The 16,235-nt window shown below is 54.1% G+C and overlaps 6 protein-coding genes across 6 annotated transcripts; 5 read left to right on the forward strand and 1 right to left on the reverse strand.

Moving 5' to 3' along the window:
- Positions 1 to 492: 492 nt before the first annotated feature.
- BU25DRAFT_428289 (kinase-like protein) lies at positions 493 to 3,444 on the forward strand (the record flags this gene model as incomplete). The annotated part of the gene is made up of 6 exons (XM_033708500.1): positions 493 to 904; positions 934 to 1,358; positions 1,413 to 1,772; positions 1,825 to 2,084; positions 2,133 to 2,611; positions 2,660 to 3,444. 6 exons carry the CDS (start codon positions 493 to 495, stop codon positions 3,442 to 3,444), a joined length of 2,721 nt encoding a protein of 906 aa, XP_033566627.1.
- A 745-nt stretch (positions 3,445 to 4,189) lies between these two features.
- BU25DRAFT_359456 (eukaryotic translation initiation factor 3 subunit C) lies at positions 4,190 to 7,223 on the forward strand. Its single transcript, XM_033703640.1, has 4 exons — positions 4,190 to 4,626; positions 4,729 to 5,347; positions 5,401 to 5,773; positions 5,824 to 7,223. Exons 1-4 carry the CDS (start codon positions 4,305 to 4,307, stop codon positions 7,072 to 7,074), a joined length of 2,565 nt encoding a protein of 854 aa, XP_033566628.1. The 5' UTR covers positions 4,190 to 4,304; the 3' UTR covers positions 7,075 to 7,223.
- Positions 7,224 to 8,555: 1,332 nt separating this feature from the next.
- Positions 8,556 to 10,568, reverse strand: BU25DRAFT_406969 (nuclear localization protein). The gene is made up of 2 exons (XM_033705414.1): positions 9,414 to 10,568; positions 8,556 to 9,360 (listed from the first exon to the last, which is right to left on the reverse strand). The coding sequence occupies exons 1-2, from the start codon at positions 10,370 to 10,372 to the stop codon at positions 8,928 to 8,930; spliced, it is 1,392 nt and encodes a 463-aa protein (XP_033566629.1). The 5' UTR covers positions 10,373 to 10,568; the 3' UTR covers positions 8,556 to 8,927.
- Positions 10,569 to 11,593: 1,025 nt separating this feature from the next.
- Positions 11,594 to 13,431, forward strand: BU25DRAFT_406971 (uncharacterized protein). The gene has a single exon (XM_033705415.1). It carries the CDS (start codon positions 11,690 to 11,692, stop codon positions 13,088 to 13,090), a length of 1,401 nt encoding a protein of 466 aa, XP_033566630.1. The 5' UTR covers positions 11,594 to 11,689; the 3' UTR covers positions 13,091 to 13,431.
- Positions 13,432 to 13,798: 367 nt separating this feature from the next.
- On the forward strand, positions 13,799 to 15,283 carry BU25DRAFT_330787 (FAD dependent oxidoreductase; the record flags this gene model as incomplete). Its single annotated transcript, XM_033702373.1, has 4 exons — positions 13,799 to 14,024; positions 14,092 to 14,553; positions 14,601 to 14,998; positions 15,056 to 15,283. The coding sequence occupies 4 exons, from the start codon at positions 13,799 to 13,801 to the stop codon at positions 15,281 to 15,283; spliced, it is 1,314 nt and encodes a 437-aa protein (XP_033566631.1).
- A 410-nt stretch (positions 15,284 to 15,693) lies between these two features.
- On the forward strand, positions 15,694 to 16,058 carry BU25DRAFT_331919 (uncharacterized protein; the record flags this gene model as incomplete). The annotated part of the gene is made up of 3 exons (XM_033702420.1): positions 15,694 to 15,775; positions 15,834 to 15,893; positions 15,970 to 16,058. 3 exons carry the CDS (start codon positions 15,694 to 15,696, stop codon positions 16,056 to 16,058), a joined length of 231 nt encoding a protein of 76 aa, XP_033566632.1.
- Positions 16,059 to 16,235: the final 177 nt, after the last annotated feature.

Raw genomic sequence — 16,235 nt, forward strand, 5'->3', positions numbered from 1 at the left:
TCACACGAAAGCGCAGCCCAGTGTCCAAAGTTCACGAACCCAACCTCCACGCTGACCCAAAGCCTATCCTTTTGCACCGTTCCCTGTCCTCCTGCAAATCTCGCTCGCCATCTGCTGCAGCGTCTGTCTTGCCCGCCCCTTGCTGCTGCAATCGCGTGAAGCTGCGTCCGCACCCAGCATTCCCCGTGGCTCGCACGTCAACAGCCCCCGCTGAGAGATCTGGACGTGCACGCATCGCCAGATAGCCAGCCAGGCCCGTGTCGAATCCCACCGCTGCACGCCTGCGCGCATTCGTGCTCGCCCGCCGGTGTTGTCATCATCTGCGGTCCGCGCTGCAGCGCAGTGCCCCTCACAGGAGTTGTCTGGTACCGCGACACAGCACTGCAATTCGGCATGCAACGGTCGAATTGACTGCGTCACAGCTGAAGCGGCTGCCTCTTGCGACCCTACTCGCACCACCTATACCCTTTCGACACGCACTCGCCCTGCGACATGGATCAGCAGTGGACTGCCTACTCCGAAGCGCCGGATGCCAGCCGCCAGGCGCGGTATGCTCCACATGGGACGGCCCCCTCGCAACATACGCAACGAGACGCCAGTGCGTCCGCGCAACTTAAGCAGAACCCGTACGCATCGCCCTCTGCGCCCTCTCGCTCCAGCACCATTGCGCTGCAATCACCGAGCCAGCCAAGCAGCCGCGGTCCTGGCTTCAACGACAACGACGGCGACGTGAAGATGGAGGATGCCGACCCCTACAAGCCCAAGTACAACACACAACGGCCAAACCACCAGCACCGCCAGTCACAGCAGTTCCTGCAGCAGGAAGAGAGCGCCGCAGCACGCAGATACTCGCCCATGAACATGTCGCCTACATCGCCCTATCCCGGCGGCACGCAGCACGGTGGTCAGAACTATACGAGCTTCACCCCGCAGGCCCAAAGCAACAGCAATCGAGGGAGTCCCACGCGCAACAACCCGTACATGTCGCCGCCGAACAGCTACTACTCTCCTCCATGTACGTTGCGCTCAACATGCCAAGTCCTGTTGTAAGCGCCGGGACGCTAATGAGCAATTGTGTAGCATCACGGCCGAATGCACCCCAGCTGCCGCCCATCCAGTCCAACATGAGCCCCGAGAGCTTTTACCCACAGTCTGCGACCGCGCAACTGAACGCTGTCTACAACAGAGACCAAAGGTCACCACGGACATTGACGAACCCCAATCCCCCGCAATTGCCCTCGATAGGGCGTGGGCCCGTGCCGCAGTTCGAGAAGTGCGCCAACACAGCCGACTTGAAGCCCAAAATCAACGCGCAACCTCCGTTCCGTCGTGCTAACCCAGAGGGTGGATTTATCAGCGTGAGTTGGGTGTCGGGTTAGTGAAGGTCTCGTACTGACAATGTGCCCAAACAGCCTCTCCAAGCGCTGACATGCCACCTGCCTACGACCTACAAGCTGTGTAACACTGGCTTTAACTACCAGGCCACCCGCAACCCGCGTCGAGTCCTCACAAAGCCCAGCAAGGGAGTCAAGAACGATGGGTACGACAACGAGGACAGCGACTACATCCTCTACGTCAACGATATATTGGGATCTGAAGAGTCCGGGCACAAGAACCGGTACCTTATTCTTGACGTGCTGGGCCAAGGAACGTTTGGTCAGGTCGTCAAATGTCAGAACTTGAAGACCCAGGAGGTTGTCGCTGTGAAGGTCATCAAGAACAGAACGGCGTACTTCAACCAGAGTATGATGGAGGTTTCGGTGCTTGACTTGGTATGTTGCGACGAGGCACACTACAACATGCACCATGCTAATAGTGTTCCAGCTGAACAAGCAAATGGACAAGAACGACGACCACCACCTGTTGAGACTGAAAGACACGTTCATTCACAGGCAACATCTGTGTCTCGTGTTCGAATTGCTGAGCGTCAATCTGTACGAGCTGATCAAGCAGAATCAGTTCCGTGGACTGTCGACAACGCTAGTACGTGTCTTTGCACAGCAGTTGATTAACGGTCTTGCTCTGCTCGGCAAAGCGAAATTGATACATTGCGACTTGAAACCGGAAAATATCCTCTTGAAGAAGTAGGTCTTGAACTCATGAGCATGTCCTGCAGGACTGACTGGGAATAGCCTCGAGAGTCCTATCATCAAGATCATCGATTTCGGTTCCGCATGCGACGAGCGACAGACGGTGTACACGTATATCCAGTCACGATTCTACCGATCACCTGAAGTGCTGTTAGGTCTACCATACTCAGCAGCGATTGATATGTGGTCATTGGGCTGCATCGTGGTGGAGTTATTCCTTGGTCTGCCCCTATTCCCGGGATCTTCCGAGTACAACCAGGTCTCCAGGATCACAGAGATGCTTGGACTTGCACCACAATGGATGCTGGAGATGGGCAAGCAGTCTGGCGAGTTTTTTGAGAAGAGTCAAGATGAGTACGGACGTAAGAACTACCGACTCAAGTCCATGGAGCAATACTCGAGGGAGCATGGAACAAAGGAGCAGCCCAGCAAGAAGTACTTCTCGGCGACAACGCTGCCGGACATCATTAGGAACTACCCCATGCCGAGGAAAAACATGAAGCCCAATGAGATCGAGCGAGGTACGAAAGAAATTCGACGTCACCCTTGCGAATGCTAACAATCTGTAGAAATGGCTAACCGAGCCGCTTTCATCGATTTCGCACAAGGACTGCTCAATCTCAATCCTCTCGAACGATGGACGCCAGCTCAAGCGAAGCTGCATCCGTTCATCACGCAAGCAAAGTTCACCGGCCCCTTCGTGCCACCGATGACCCTGAAATCTAGCTCGAGTCGCTCTCCAGCCCCTGGTGTACAAGAGCAGCAGCGATTCGAGGGTATGGCCAAGCAGCGTGCTCAGCAGCAACAACAGGCTCTTGCCGCACAACAGGCTCAAGCAGCCCAAAATGCGGCGTATGCAAACATACAGATGAACCAGTACGCTGCACAGAACCCTCACGCACAGCCCAACCCGTATAACAACATGTACGCGCCAAACCACCAAGGTGCACCTCCACCTTACCCTGCGCAGGCAGCACCGTACGGACAGCAGATGCCTGCAATGCAACCACAACAGCCTCGGCAGTACACTCAACCGCAGAACCTGTATGCTCAAGCCACTACGCGGGCTGGGCGGCAACGGGCATCTACCATGGACCAGCAACAGGCCAACCCATCTGGTATTCCACCAGCCCTGCAAAGAGTGATGAGTCACTTGGATCCAAATGCACCAGTCCGGTTACAGCCATCGCCTGCCTACTACCCACCGCCTCCTGAAGGTGCTCCAGAAAGTGCCAGCAGCGCGAGGCGGAGAGGCTCTCGCGCAGGCAACTCACAACGGAACCATAACTTTGTTCGCAATCTCGAAGACCGGACACTAGAGGAGGGCTTCATGCAACAGCCCCACTGGCAATGACGGGAAAAACTTTAGGATGAACATCTTACCTTTACCAGACTAGCATCGAAACGGCAGCCAGCAAGCGATGCAGATGACGATCCTGCAGACTCCAGCATCACTTGGTCTCGGAATCAATTCAACGGGGCAAAACACACTATATCGATACGTCGACGAGGTCGTACTTGCAAGTTCAATTTGTCATCTTGTGTGACTGGTGCCCACGTCTCGTTTCCACTGCCCCTTCATCGACTCCACGGCGGTGTACAGACATTTAAGTATGATTCCGCACAACAGAAATTGCTCTTGGTAGTGGTATTATGAGGCAGGCAGCACACATGACTAGGCAAGCTAGATTGACTCAATAGCCTAGGGTGGCCTCGCCAGAGGATGGTAAGCTGACAAGTTGTTGGATGATACACGGCGGTATGAGTCTTGTATCTCGGTACAGTACGTTATCGAGACATCGCAGAACCCTTCATTGTCTTTCATAGTTGCACGCAGCGAGGGGGCGGCGGATGGCCTGCTGGCGGCATATGTACTTTTACTGCATTCGTATAAATTTGCAACTGCGATGTTGAGCGCAGGTAGTGCCTGCCCAACCAACACCCTGTTTCAAAAATGCACAAGTCGAATAAGAGTTATATTGGCATCGTTCCCTGGTGTGATGCAGTGAATAATATCAGGCGTCGTTTGCGGACGCTGTAGATATAAGTGGGTCCATTCTGATGCCCCGCCCACACAATTTTGACTGTGGCCGCAGTCTTGGCAACAGCGATTTGGTGAGTCGAGGACGTGACCTGCCCCAACACACAACCCACGGCGCCCGCCACCTATACCCCTCGAACCTCCGGCAATCTCTACTCTCGAGTACAGCAGCCATGTCGCGCTTTTTCGCCGCCAGCGACAGCTCCTCGGACGAGTCCAGCGAGGAGGAGCTCTACTCCAACGATGAGGAATCTGAACAGGAAGACTCCGAAATGGACTCTGACGACGACTCTGACGACTCCGATTCGTCGTCCGGATCCGAGACCGGTGCCGCCCGTTTCTTGAAGGACGTCAGCAGCGACAGCGAGAGCGATGATGAGGACGCGAACAAGGTGCTGAAGAGCGCCAAGGACAAGCGCTTCGACGAACTTGAGGCCGTCATCAGGCAGATCGAGAATGCGCAGAGGATCAACGACTGGGCCGTCATCTCAGACCGTACGTGCACCCCGAGAGAATGTAGGAGAGGCAGCAAACCCGCGTTGCGGCAGAAGACAGTGGCGGGGTACAGCGAACAATGCTAACATTGCGGACATACAGAGTTCGACAAGGTGAACCGCCTGGTGCCCACCCTGATCAAGCAGAACGATGGCAAGGTTCCCAAGATGTACATCCAGGCCATCGCCGACCTCGAGACCACCGTCCAGGAGACCCACGAGAAGCAAAAGGTTACCCCGAAGAAGATGACCGCCCCCAACCAGCGTGGTTTTAACGCCATGCGCCAGAAGGTCAAGAAGCACAACCGCGACTACCAGAGGGACATCGACCTGTACAGAGAGAACAAGGAGGAGTTCATGAAGGAGCAGGAGGTTGTCGAGCAGGCACCCAAAGAGAAGAAGAAGAAGGACAAGAGCAAGATCGCCCAGCTCGGCACCGAGACCATCATTGACGCTGGCGACGATGGCTTCGTTACCGTTGGCGCCGGCGGCAAGGCCGTCCAGTACACTGCAGAGGGTATCCTCAAGCAGCTGCGGTCGATCGTCGAGCAGCGTGGACGCAAGAACACAGACAAGCTCGAGCAGATCCGCACAATGGAGAAGCTGTTCGATGTCGCGGTCAACGACTACCAGAGAGTCCGCGTTCTCCTGACACTGATCTCCACTCGCTTCGATTTGACATCCGGTACCGCTAGCCACATGCACCAGGAGCAGTGGAAGTTGTGAGTTACGCCAATATACGTGGGAAAGGGTGCCCCCTGCTGACAGTTTCTAGGGCCGACCAGGAGTTCGGCAAGCTTCTCCAGATCCTCGAAGACAGCAACGAGATTGTCGTCATTGAGAACGCTGAGGAGTGGGAGGACGACGAGAAGACACCCGTCATCGAAGAGGGTCAGATCTTCAAGATCCCCGGCAGCGTTGTGTCTTTCGTCGAGAGGCTCGACGATGAGCTCACCCGCTCCCTTCAGCACATCGACCCCCACACAGCCGAGTACGTCGAGCGCCTCACAGACGAGAGTGCGCTGTATGCTCAGCTTGTGCGCACAATGATCTACGTTGAGAGCCTGCAGAAGAAGGAGGACCTTGAGCTTCCCCAAGAGTCGGCTAACCGCGTGGTCATGCGCCGATTGGAGCACGTCTACTTCAAGGTATGCATACATTATCACATTTCCGTTATGTTCCTAACTAATAGTACCAGCCCTCAGCCGTTGTCCAGATTCTCGAGTCCAAGACTTGGGAGGCGATCCCGTCCAACCTCGACTCCACAACCACTCCCCGCTCCTCCACCAACGACACATCCTCCCTCGTCCAGACACTCTGCACATACCTCTTCAGACACAGTGAGGGTATCATCCGCGCAAGGGCAATGCTTTGCCAGATCTACTTCCTGGCTCTGCACGACCAGTACTACCAGGCTCGCGACATGATGCTCATGTCTCACTTGCAGGAGACTATCAGCAACTTTGATGTCAACACCCAGATCCTCTTCAACCGCTCGCTCGTACAAGTTGGTCTCTGCGCATTCCGTGCTGGTCTTGTCTACGAGGCCCAGACTTCGCTGCAGGAGATCTGCGGCAGCAACAGGCAGAAGGAGCTTCTCGCACAGGGTCTTCAGATGCAGCGCTACTCGCAAATCTCGCCTGAGCAAGAACGTCTCGAGCGTCAGCGCCAGCTGCCTTTCCATCTCCACATCAACCTCGAGCTGCTCGAGTGTGTCTACCTGACCTGCTCTATGTTGCTCGAGATCCCTCTCCTCGCACAGCTTGGCTCGTCGCCCGATCTCAGGAAGCGCGTCATCAGCAAGACCTACCGCCGTCTCTTAGAATACCATGAGCGCCAGATCTTCACCGGTCCTCCGGAGAACACTCGCGACCACGTCATGCAGGCCTCGAAGGCGTTGTCCGCTGGCGAGTGGAAGAAGGCCGCCGAGTTCATCAACAGCATCAAGATCTGGGAGCTCATGGCCAACGCAGAGCAGATCAAGGACATGCTGTCCGCGCAGATCCAGGAGGAGGGTCTGAGGACTTACCTCTTCACATACGCGCCGTACTACGACACACTCGCCATCTCCACCCTGGCTGAGATGTTCGAGCTGAGCGAGCGCAAGATCAGCGCTGTCGTCAGCAAGATGATTTCTCACGAGGAGCTCGCTGCTGCCCTCGACCAGGTCAACAGCGCCGTCATCTTCCGCAAGGGCGTCGAGCTGTCCCGCCTCCAGACCCTGGCTCTCAGCCTCTCGGACAAGGCATCTGGCCTCATCGAGTCGAACGAGAAGACGCTCGAGCAGAGGACACAAGGCACAGCCCACGCCTTCGAGCGACAAGGCGGTCGCGGCGGACGCGGTGGCGGTCGTGGAGGACGCGGTGGTCGTGGAGGCGGTGGCGGACCAAGGGGAGGCAGAAATCAGCAGTTCACGGGCGGTGCTTTGGGGCGCGCCATCCAGGCTTAGGATGCTGTTTAGGTTTTCATGGGTGGCGTTTGATCGGGTTCGCTGGCTTTTTGGCGGCCTGTGGTAATGCAATGGCATGATGATTCGACATGAGATGTGGATTGTGGAGATGATCTGTTAGTGCATACCAAGTAGATTACGAATTACATCGGGAAAAGTTCATATGCTCTCCTCTTTTGAAGTTTGAATTCGAATTGAAGTATTGGTTATATATTTCTCTCTTGAGCGTCGAACTTCTTCAAACTCTATAATTCTCACTGGAGATGGTAGCCTTCAGCCTCGTTTACAAAGTAAATCTCAACGCGCTAGCCGTGATTAGAAACGTGAAGCATCTTTTGCTTTCTCTTAAAAAGACATGGCAGGACAGAGAAACATGGGACAAAAGCCTTCACCATCTCTTGTACTTTTTATAGAACTCAACAGTATAAGTTCATGCAAACAACTGCAACTTTAGGTGTCACTATACCCAGTCCGTAGCGCAAGAACCCGTCTTCTTTCTTCTGGAGCGATTCAGACAGACCATGAGCCTACCAGCTGTGGTTTTTAAAAGACATGGAGTCGAGTAGAATGGACCTTGGGGCAGAACATGAATTCTTTAGCCGTGATCTTCAGACATGGAATGACAGAATACTGACTGCCGGAGAGGGCATGAAGGCGGCTGATGGCATTCTAGACTCGCCAGCAGTATCTGGTGATCTTTTGGTAGATTTCACCACGAGCGAGGACGAAGTGGACAATTTTGATCTGTAGAAGAGAGTATCATTTAGAATTGTGAACATCACGGTTGGGGCTATTCAGACAGGTCATGATTGCAGCGTCGAACGATTTTCATACACGAGGCCGTGCGGGAGAAGCTTTGGACAGACCGTTCGAGGTCTTGCCGGTGCTTTTGGATCCCATGAAGAAGTTGTGTTCTATTCGATACTCACATTTAACTCTTTGACGAAGAGAACAGTCTCAGACCAAGTGACACTTCATACAGCAACTTTGGGTGGGACCTGTAGATTTGGTGGCACAGACACGCGGCAGTGATGAAGATTCCCAACTTTCTTTCACATTACTGTCGTGGTTCGAATAGGCCGTTCCGAAACCACTTGAGTCGTGTCGTATCAAATCCCAATTCCTGCAAAAGGCTTCTACTCAGACAGGTACATGGCGCGTCACGCACGTTTTTTTCAGCACATGAGTGCACCAGACAGTAACTTTGATGTAGTGGGGAAGAGCGGGCGACTGCGGAGCAAGAATGGAGGAAGATGGACAGATCAAAGGAATTAATGGCGTATCGGTACGCTATTTCTACAATTGAACATTCGCAACACTGCTGTCTGGTGATTGCACAGATTCTACACCAAGAAAGAACATGGGGAGAACAGAGAACACGGGAACTTTGCTGGAACATAGGAAGTCGTCAAATATCTTTTGATAAGTAGCGGGCGCAAGTGAAGAGGAAAGAAGTGACGGGGCGCGGATGTTTTGTATCGCTGCGGGGCCGCGATACAAAACGGTCGGCCTTTCTGACCCTCGGGTCCCAAAGGTTGTATACACCGCAACATCCTTCTATAGCAACTGTTGCTTCGCAGGAGGGCGGGAGTAGAGGAGGGGTCTAATAGCTATCTAGATAAAGGGAAAGCACGATGAATGGCATCTGATATATCGAGCTATACCCTGTGTCTGACCTGCTCAAGGCAGTGGTATCATTTAGTATAGCGTTCCTCGATGTCCTCACGAAGCAACAACGAAGCCTCTGCCCGGTCTGAGCACTCGGCCTATCTTCATCCCACCACTGACCTAAGGTATCATGTCGTCTTTCACAAGCAACAACGCGTTATTGTTCCTGTTCACTACCCCATCCTCTAGACCGGAACCCCGACGAACCCAATTCGTGGCTTGCTCCTTGCACCATCTGTCGTCTCCCCACTCCATTGACTTCTCCACTCCCTCTCCTCATTCTTCATTTGCTCAAAGACTTCGCTCTCCTCGGGCTTCATCTCCGCCAGATCCTCATCAGCGAGGTTGGGCAAGCCGTTGGTGCCGACGTCAACGTAATCAGCATCAGGACCGGGGATACCCAAACCCGCGAAAGGCGGTTGCTGGAATATCTTATCAACGATGAGGTACTTGCGTGCGACAATGGGCGGCACGTCTGTTTCTGCTGCGGACACGCGTTCCCAGCGGGCATGCGTAGGTTGTGTGGTTTTGGGGTAGCACATGAGGTTTGTGTGGGGATCGTAGACGCCGTTGGCTAGATTTGCACGGCGCAGGGCGGAGAGGGAGGTGTTAAAGCGGCTGTCGTATGTTAGCATATCGTTCACAACGGCAGTAGAGGGCTGAAGACATACCTCGCGGCCCGACCGTGCTCGAACTGCCAGTTCGCAGACGTGATGTTGACCTTCCGCTTCCCGGGCACAGGCTTGCCGCTGGCCGTCGGTACGCTGGGAACGCCGGTGTGGTAGACGCTACTCGCACCGTGCCATGCGACGTACTGGTTCTTGTTGTATGGCTCGCCGGGTGCAGGGAGACGATCGTTCGGGTCTGCGAGCTCGCCTTCAACGTCGCCTCGTTCGCGCGCAGCAGTCACGTAGTAGTCGTCGATGACGCGCTTGCCGCCGATGATGATGCGGGCGCCGAACTCTCGAAAGACTGAGCGTGCGGTGACGACACCGATTGCACGACCCTTGTACGAGTGTGGGATGATTTCGCGGTCGATGAGGTCGCGCTTCTCGACGTCGTCGATGATGATCTTGTAGAGTTGCATGTGCTTGGTGAAGAACAGATAACTATCCCTGAAACCACAGCAACGCGCGGGCTCAGTAGAAAGCATGTATTGCCGATCTCCTCTGCCCTTGATCGTGAAGATGCGCACACGGTAGTCTCGGCCGCCCTGGAGGTTGCCCATCCTGTCGACTTTCTTCTCGCCTTCTTCGTCTTCGGGCAGATTGACCTCATCGTTGATGACGTCCATCATATTGCCCTCCTTGTCAATCGGCACGCGCGTTGTATGCGACGGTCCACCCTTTGGCGGGCGTCCTCGACCGCCGCCAGCTGGCCGCCCTCGCTTGCGCTTGATAGGTGTGCCGCCCTCTGAGACATTCTCGGGGTCCTGGTTCCAGTCTGGAGGCCTGTTCTTAGGTGGCCGTCCAAGCCGCTTCTTACGCGGGAACTGTTGCACGATTGCTGGCGACGGCGAGCGCTCCGAGGCAACTTCTTCCTCATCGTTCTCTTGTGCTATAGACTCGGCATCCTCCTCCTCTTCTTCCGCTTTGAGGGACTCTGCGCGCAATTCTACGACGTCATCCATGTCTACGTCACTGTCTTGTTGCGGTGTTGCGCTACGCGCAGGCGTGCTGCGACGAGCTGCAGCTCGAGACGGCCGGCCGCGTGCCATTGTAGAGTGAAGGCGCGTTGTAGGCCTAGCGCAGTGTTCGTGGGAGTCGAAGCTGGGCGCAGACTATCGAAGGAGAGATTTGGGTGAGAGTCCTGAAGCGAAAGGCAATTCGGCGGTTTGGTGATATGCATGCCTTGCGACGAGCTTCGCGACTTCCTTCCCCGACGTGTCAAGCCTAGGTCGAAACGGGGATGGTTCATGTCACGTGCGTTTGACAGCCACTGCACTGCGCCAGGTCGTTCTGTCCTCTTGATCAACATGAACATTGGATGATTCTACAGTACTATTGAATCACTGATGAGACAGTTCGTTTTCCTATGTCACTCTCACTCAAAGCGTCCTGGACAAACTACAGCACCGCATACGACATCACGGCGATCTCGCCATGTTGCCATGTAAATAACAGAACAATGCGTGCACTCAAAAGATTTTGTTGCATCTGAGATTCGTGCGAGCTGGGGCTCGACTTCCTGTTTCTTAGGCTTCTCGCATTGTTGGTTCTAGAGACGGATGTTGGCTTCCTCGGCATGTTATGAGCACTTGCTAGCCACAACCAGTACGGCAAGTTCTAGTTAGAATGTCAACAAACAACTGGTACAACGGTAAGAGCGTAAGAGTGGAAAGCCACGTCAGATTCACATTTGCTGTTGCATTTTCCAATGACCACAACCACGTTTCCCCGGCTCACACCAGATCAAGACAGCATCAGTGAGCAAACATGGCTTTTCAACGCCTCAACATCCGTGCGAAAAAGAGCTTCCCTGGACTCTATTCTTTCGAAAATGCGGACACCTGCCACTCCTCCAAGTCTGTACGCCCAAAAACATTGAGAACCTAGCCTAACTTGACAGTAGGAGTACAGCAGCGCAATACGAATCACCTCCCCGCTCGGATGTCCCTAAGGATGTCGAAGACTGCGATCTTGAAGACTTTGGGGCCACTCTTGAGCGCTGTAAGGGTTCTCCAAGTAAAGACAGTCCCTCGAAGCGCAAGAAATTGCTTGGGTCCTTGCGAAGCCTCCGATCTCTGGCAAATCTGCACTCGCCTCCAAGCAAGACCAAACAAATTGAGACGCCGCGCACTCAATCTCCCTCCACGCGTAGAGTGAGTGTTCGTGTCAGCACGATTGGATAGCTCTTCTAACATCTGTAGGATACTAGTGTAACACCACTACCCATATCACCGTCGCTCGCGCTGCTGAACTTTCAGCAGTCGCCACTGGACCAACCCATGTTCGAGCTCAACTTGCATAAGCGTTCGATATCCGGGTCTAGCTTGGAGGTGATGCACTCGTCACCTATGACAGTCCCCGGCTCAGCGAGGCAGATGACCCCATACAACGTCCCTCCTCCTTCGACCGACTTGCCTGCTGGCACGATCCCCGATACGCCTGGTCCGATGCAGAGGGCTTTCAACCGCGATCCTGCGAACCATGTTCCTTGGCAGAATGCTAGTCCAACGCCCTTGGAGAGATATGCTCCCTCCACACCCGTCCTTACGCCCTTGCCAGGCACGAATCTCACTGTGGGAGATCTCGATCCTGAGCTTGTTCCACTACCACCGTCCATCAACTCCTCTTTGGCCCAAATTGGCCAAGGAAATCCCGGCTACTTTGACATCCCAGTCGAAGAGCAGCTACCGATGGACAATGCAGACATGCTTAATGGACTTGCTTGTCTCAAGCTTGCCGAAGACCCTGGCGATACCGGCGACAGTGAAACCAAGGTTTCTCACGACAGCGGTCCGCACACACCTGTCGGTCGATATGGCAACTCCGAGGAGATGAGACGTGAGTATAAAGACGCAAAGCTGCAAGACACCGTATGTACGCAAGGTCATCTAAAACACCAAGCCTTGGAACCTCGCCCGAAGCAGCAAGCCAAAGAGCTGAGCGACACCGTCCGTGCTCCAAATGTTCCCCAGCACCATCAAGTCCTGCCGCTTCGTCCCAAACAGCAAGGTGAAGATCTGCAGGATCGAGTCAGGAAAGACTCTGTCATCAGCAAGGATTGGGAGACAAGCAATGGCGAGCACTCGACAGGCACGATGTCGGAGGACACTGATGCACGCCGCACTCCGAGTCAGTCTTACAAGACAATCCTTCCGGCCGACAGTACAGCTCCTGCCTCTTCAGGACATTGCAAGAGGATGGAAGTTAGGAGCAGTCCTCCTGTCGACTTCGCATACATTGTTTGGGACAGCCCAAACGAGTCCCGTCGAAATGCAGCTCAAGAGAACATATGGGGTCGACACGCTGGTCTCTATGACGGTTCTGGATATGGGGATGATGCCAGCGGGCCAACATCTTGCGAGTCCAATGAGGGTACCAAGGACGTCCACATAGAGTCCGGTCCTCGCTCGATCGAGCCATCAATGACGGCTCTTTCGGCCGACGGAGACCGCTCCGGAAAGGATATCTCCAATCGTCCCTCGAAAGGCGAAGATCCATACCCTGGGTACGTACGGGAGTCTCCGCTCACCGTCCACAAACAGCGCAACTATGAAAGCCTGGAGTCAATATACCATGCGTACGCTTATCCGTTCGGAGAGAGGGTTTCAAGCAGCAGCAACAACAGCACCGGCGGGGACGTACAGCGACCTGCAGCAAAGGAAACTGAGATCAGCTCATGAACTTGGGCACAGGTGTCTTCTCGTCTCATTCTTACAGTCTGTCAGTAGATGGCACTGGATGGTCTGCTTCTTGCATTCAACCCTCATATTGGTGTATCGAAAGCCCAGATGAACAGGACGAACATTGATATTACCTAGCACACGGTAGCTTGAATAGGAATATTTCTCGAATGTCGTGTACCTTTGCAATCTTATCGTTGTGGGTCGAGGTCATCAAACGACCAGCAGATCATTCGAGAAGTGGATGCTCTTGCACGCAAAACTGAGACGATGATCGCATGCATATCCGAGCAATACTGCCGGCTCTAGTATTGACTTTACTGTTTTGATCAGTGATGATATGCAAAGAAACTGTTTGTCGTACGAGGAGTCGCCGTTTCGAGTATGACAAGTGTGCGTGAGTTGCGGGTAGGGCCCGCCAAGGTGCAGCGAGTGAGCCCATATGGCCTGACTTTGTGGGCAGATTCCTATGGATTGGGGGAACATGCTACCGATGGGGCCAGCGACGAAGGATCTTGCCGCTACACGAGTAGATCTTCGATGGGCTGAGGGGAAGTAGACTTCCGGTATGCCGGGATGGCTGGCCGATGGCGGATTATATAGATTGCGTGAGGCGCAACGGTGTAGTTTGGGCGTTTTTCGAGCTTTGACGGCTTTGACGGCTTTGACGGCTTTGACTTGAGCTTCGGCTACTTGCACCCTGCAACGATGTCATCGCCTAGAGTTCCCAACGGTGATACCAACGGTACAACGTTCAAGTCGCCTACATCGCCGCATACGGTTATCTTAGGGAGTGGCATTATTGGACTCAGCGCTGCGTACTTTTTGTGCGAGAGTGGGAATACAAAACCAGAGTCGATATGTCTGGTGGATAGTAGTCCTGAACTGTTCCATTGCGCAAGCGGACTAGCGGCGGGGTTCTGTGCGAAGGACTGTACGTACTCTACAATTGATATGGGATGTGTCATTGAAAGAGCATGATGGCTGATCATGAGACGTAGGGTTCGCACCATCCGTAGCATCACTCGGCACGCTTTCGTTCGGACTGCACAAGACTCTCGCGGATAAATATCAAGGACGACAGACATGGGGATACTCGCAATCAACTGGCATTTCGCTGTCCCAGGACTCCGAGTCTGCTATCTCGGGGTCGGGAGAGGATTGGCTTGAGAACGGGACTAGTCGCGCACAACTCGCCAACCATAACCGACCGTGGGAAGAAGACGTAGCTGGCCCAGAGTGGTTGAGGAGAACAAAAGAGGGCATTATGGAAGTCATCTCGAGAGACGGGACGACGGCGCAAATCGATCCATTTAGGTTCTGCAAGTGGTTGAAGAGTAGTGTTGAGGAGAGGGGTGTAAGGGTGATACATCCAGCGATGGCGACAGAAGTACTACGAGACGCAAAAGGCGTGTTGAGCGGGGTGAGGATTGTGGGAAGTCAGGACAAGCAGTTGCACGACCGTAAGCTTTGTTCTAAGCTTCAATATGAGAACACCATTGACAGGAAGCAGTACCTTGCACACGCCTCCTCATCACCTCCGGCGCCTGGTCGCCCCGCGTCTTCTCGACCCTCTTCCCCAATGCACAAACCCGTATCCCCGTCTCCTCGCTCGCCGGCCACTCGCTACTCGTGCGCAATCCATTCTTCAACCCCCAAGAGCTCGACAAGGAGGTCTGCCACGCAGTGTTTGCAACAGATACACTGGGCTTCTCGCCAGAATGGTTTGCGCGGATAGGCGGCGAGCTGTATCTTGCTGGGCTGAACAGCACGAGTATACCGCTGCCGGATGTGGCGACGGATGTTGTGGCGAGTGAGAAGGCGATTGAGCAACTGAAGAGCTGTGCGAGGGCTATGATGGTGGATAATGGGGCTGGACGGGAGATTGAGGTGCTACGGCAGGGACTGGTAAGTCTGCATTCGAGCTGTGCGCAGTTTCTAGTGTCAGTATGCTAATGTTTGTAGTGTTTTCGTCCTGTAACGTCCAGCGGTCGTCCCCTTGTATCGCGTATACCTGATGAGAAGCTTGGAGGGGTAAAGACGAGGGGTGGAGGAGATGGGGGGGTATTTATAGCAGCAGGGCATGGCGCGTGGGGTATCTCTCATGCGCCAGGTACGGGACTGGTGCTAGCAGAGCTGATGGAGGGACGACCGACAAGTGCAAAGGTCGAGGCATTGCGGCTGCCTTCATGATCGTGTCGTGTTGTTTTTAGGGGATGGTTTAGGAAGCATTGCGTTTGGCGCATCCGGAGCATCTTGTGGGTTTGCATAGCTATGGTTAGACAATCAACTTCAATAATCGATGACATGCACCTTGACCTTTCACCGCTACTGCTAACTACCATTGTAGGGCATTCTGTCCTAATCGTCGTGTGCTCACTTCAGGTACCCGCTGTAATACCCTCCAAAAGATGCGTGTGATCGTCAGGACACTTCACTATGACGCTTATGACGTCATGAACCCACAACGCACTTTGCAAACAGCACGACGATTTCGATGAGTATATAGTATTGAGTAACCCCTCATACACAGACTGCACATTACGATTGTACCTCTACCGCTACAACACTTCCAAACACAACCTCCTTCTAAATCAATCATAATGCCCCGTAACGGAGACGGATCCAGCGACAACGGCCCCATCGAGGGTCAGAACATTGTCCACGGCAACTCTGGCGACGTACGTATCCTCGCAACTCAGCGCTCGAGCGCAATTAATCGCTGACAACCACCAGGCCTCAGCCCAGCCCCAGCACGCCAAGAACAACGTCGCCCCTGCCCCCGAGCTTGAGAAGGGCGCTGGTACGTCTGCTCCCGATCTCGCCAGCCCTGACCAAAGAGCGGGATATGCTTTGGAACGCGTGCTAATAGACGACAGCTATCGAGGGACTCAGTGCCAGTGGTGGCGGCAACAGGGCCGACCAGGCGGAGCCTACTGTTGCGGGCGACGCGCCTAAGAAGGCGTAAATGCTCTCGTTGAAGAGATGAATAACCTCGCGACCCGATTGTTTATTGGGAGAAGGGAGGATGCAAGGAGCGATATCGACGATACTCCTGCAAGCAAGGGATGAAATCCGAGCTACGATAATGAATGAATAATTTCTTGATGCAAGGAATGTGCGATGGTGTGAAGTTGACTCTGTG

This window comes from Macroventuria anomochaeta (genome assembly GCF_010093625.1).
Source record: "Macroventuria anomochaeta strain CBS 525.71 unplaced genomic scaffold BU25scaffold_3, whole genome shotgun sequence".
NCBI lineage: Eukaryota > Fungi > Ascomycota > Dothideomycetes > Pleosporales > Didymellaceae > Macroventuria > Macroventuria anomochaeta.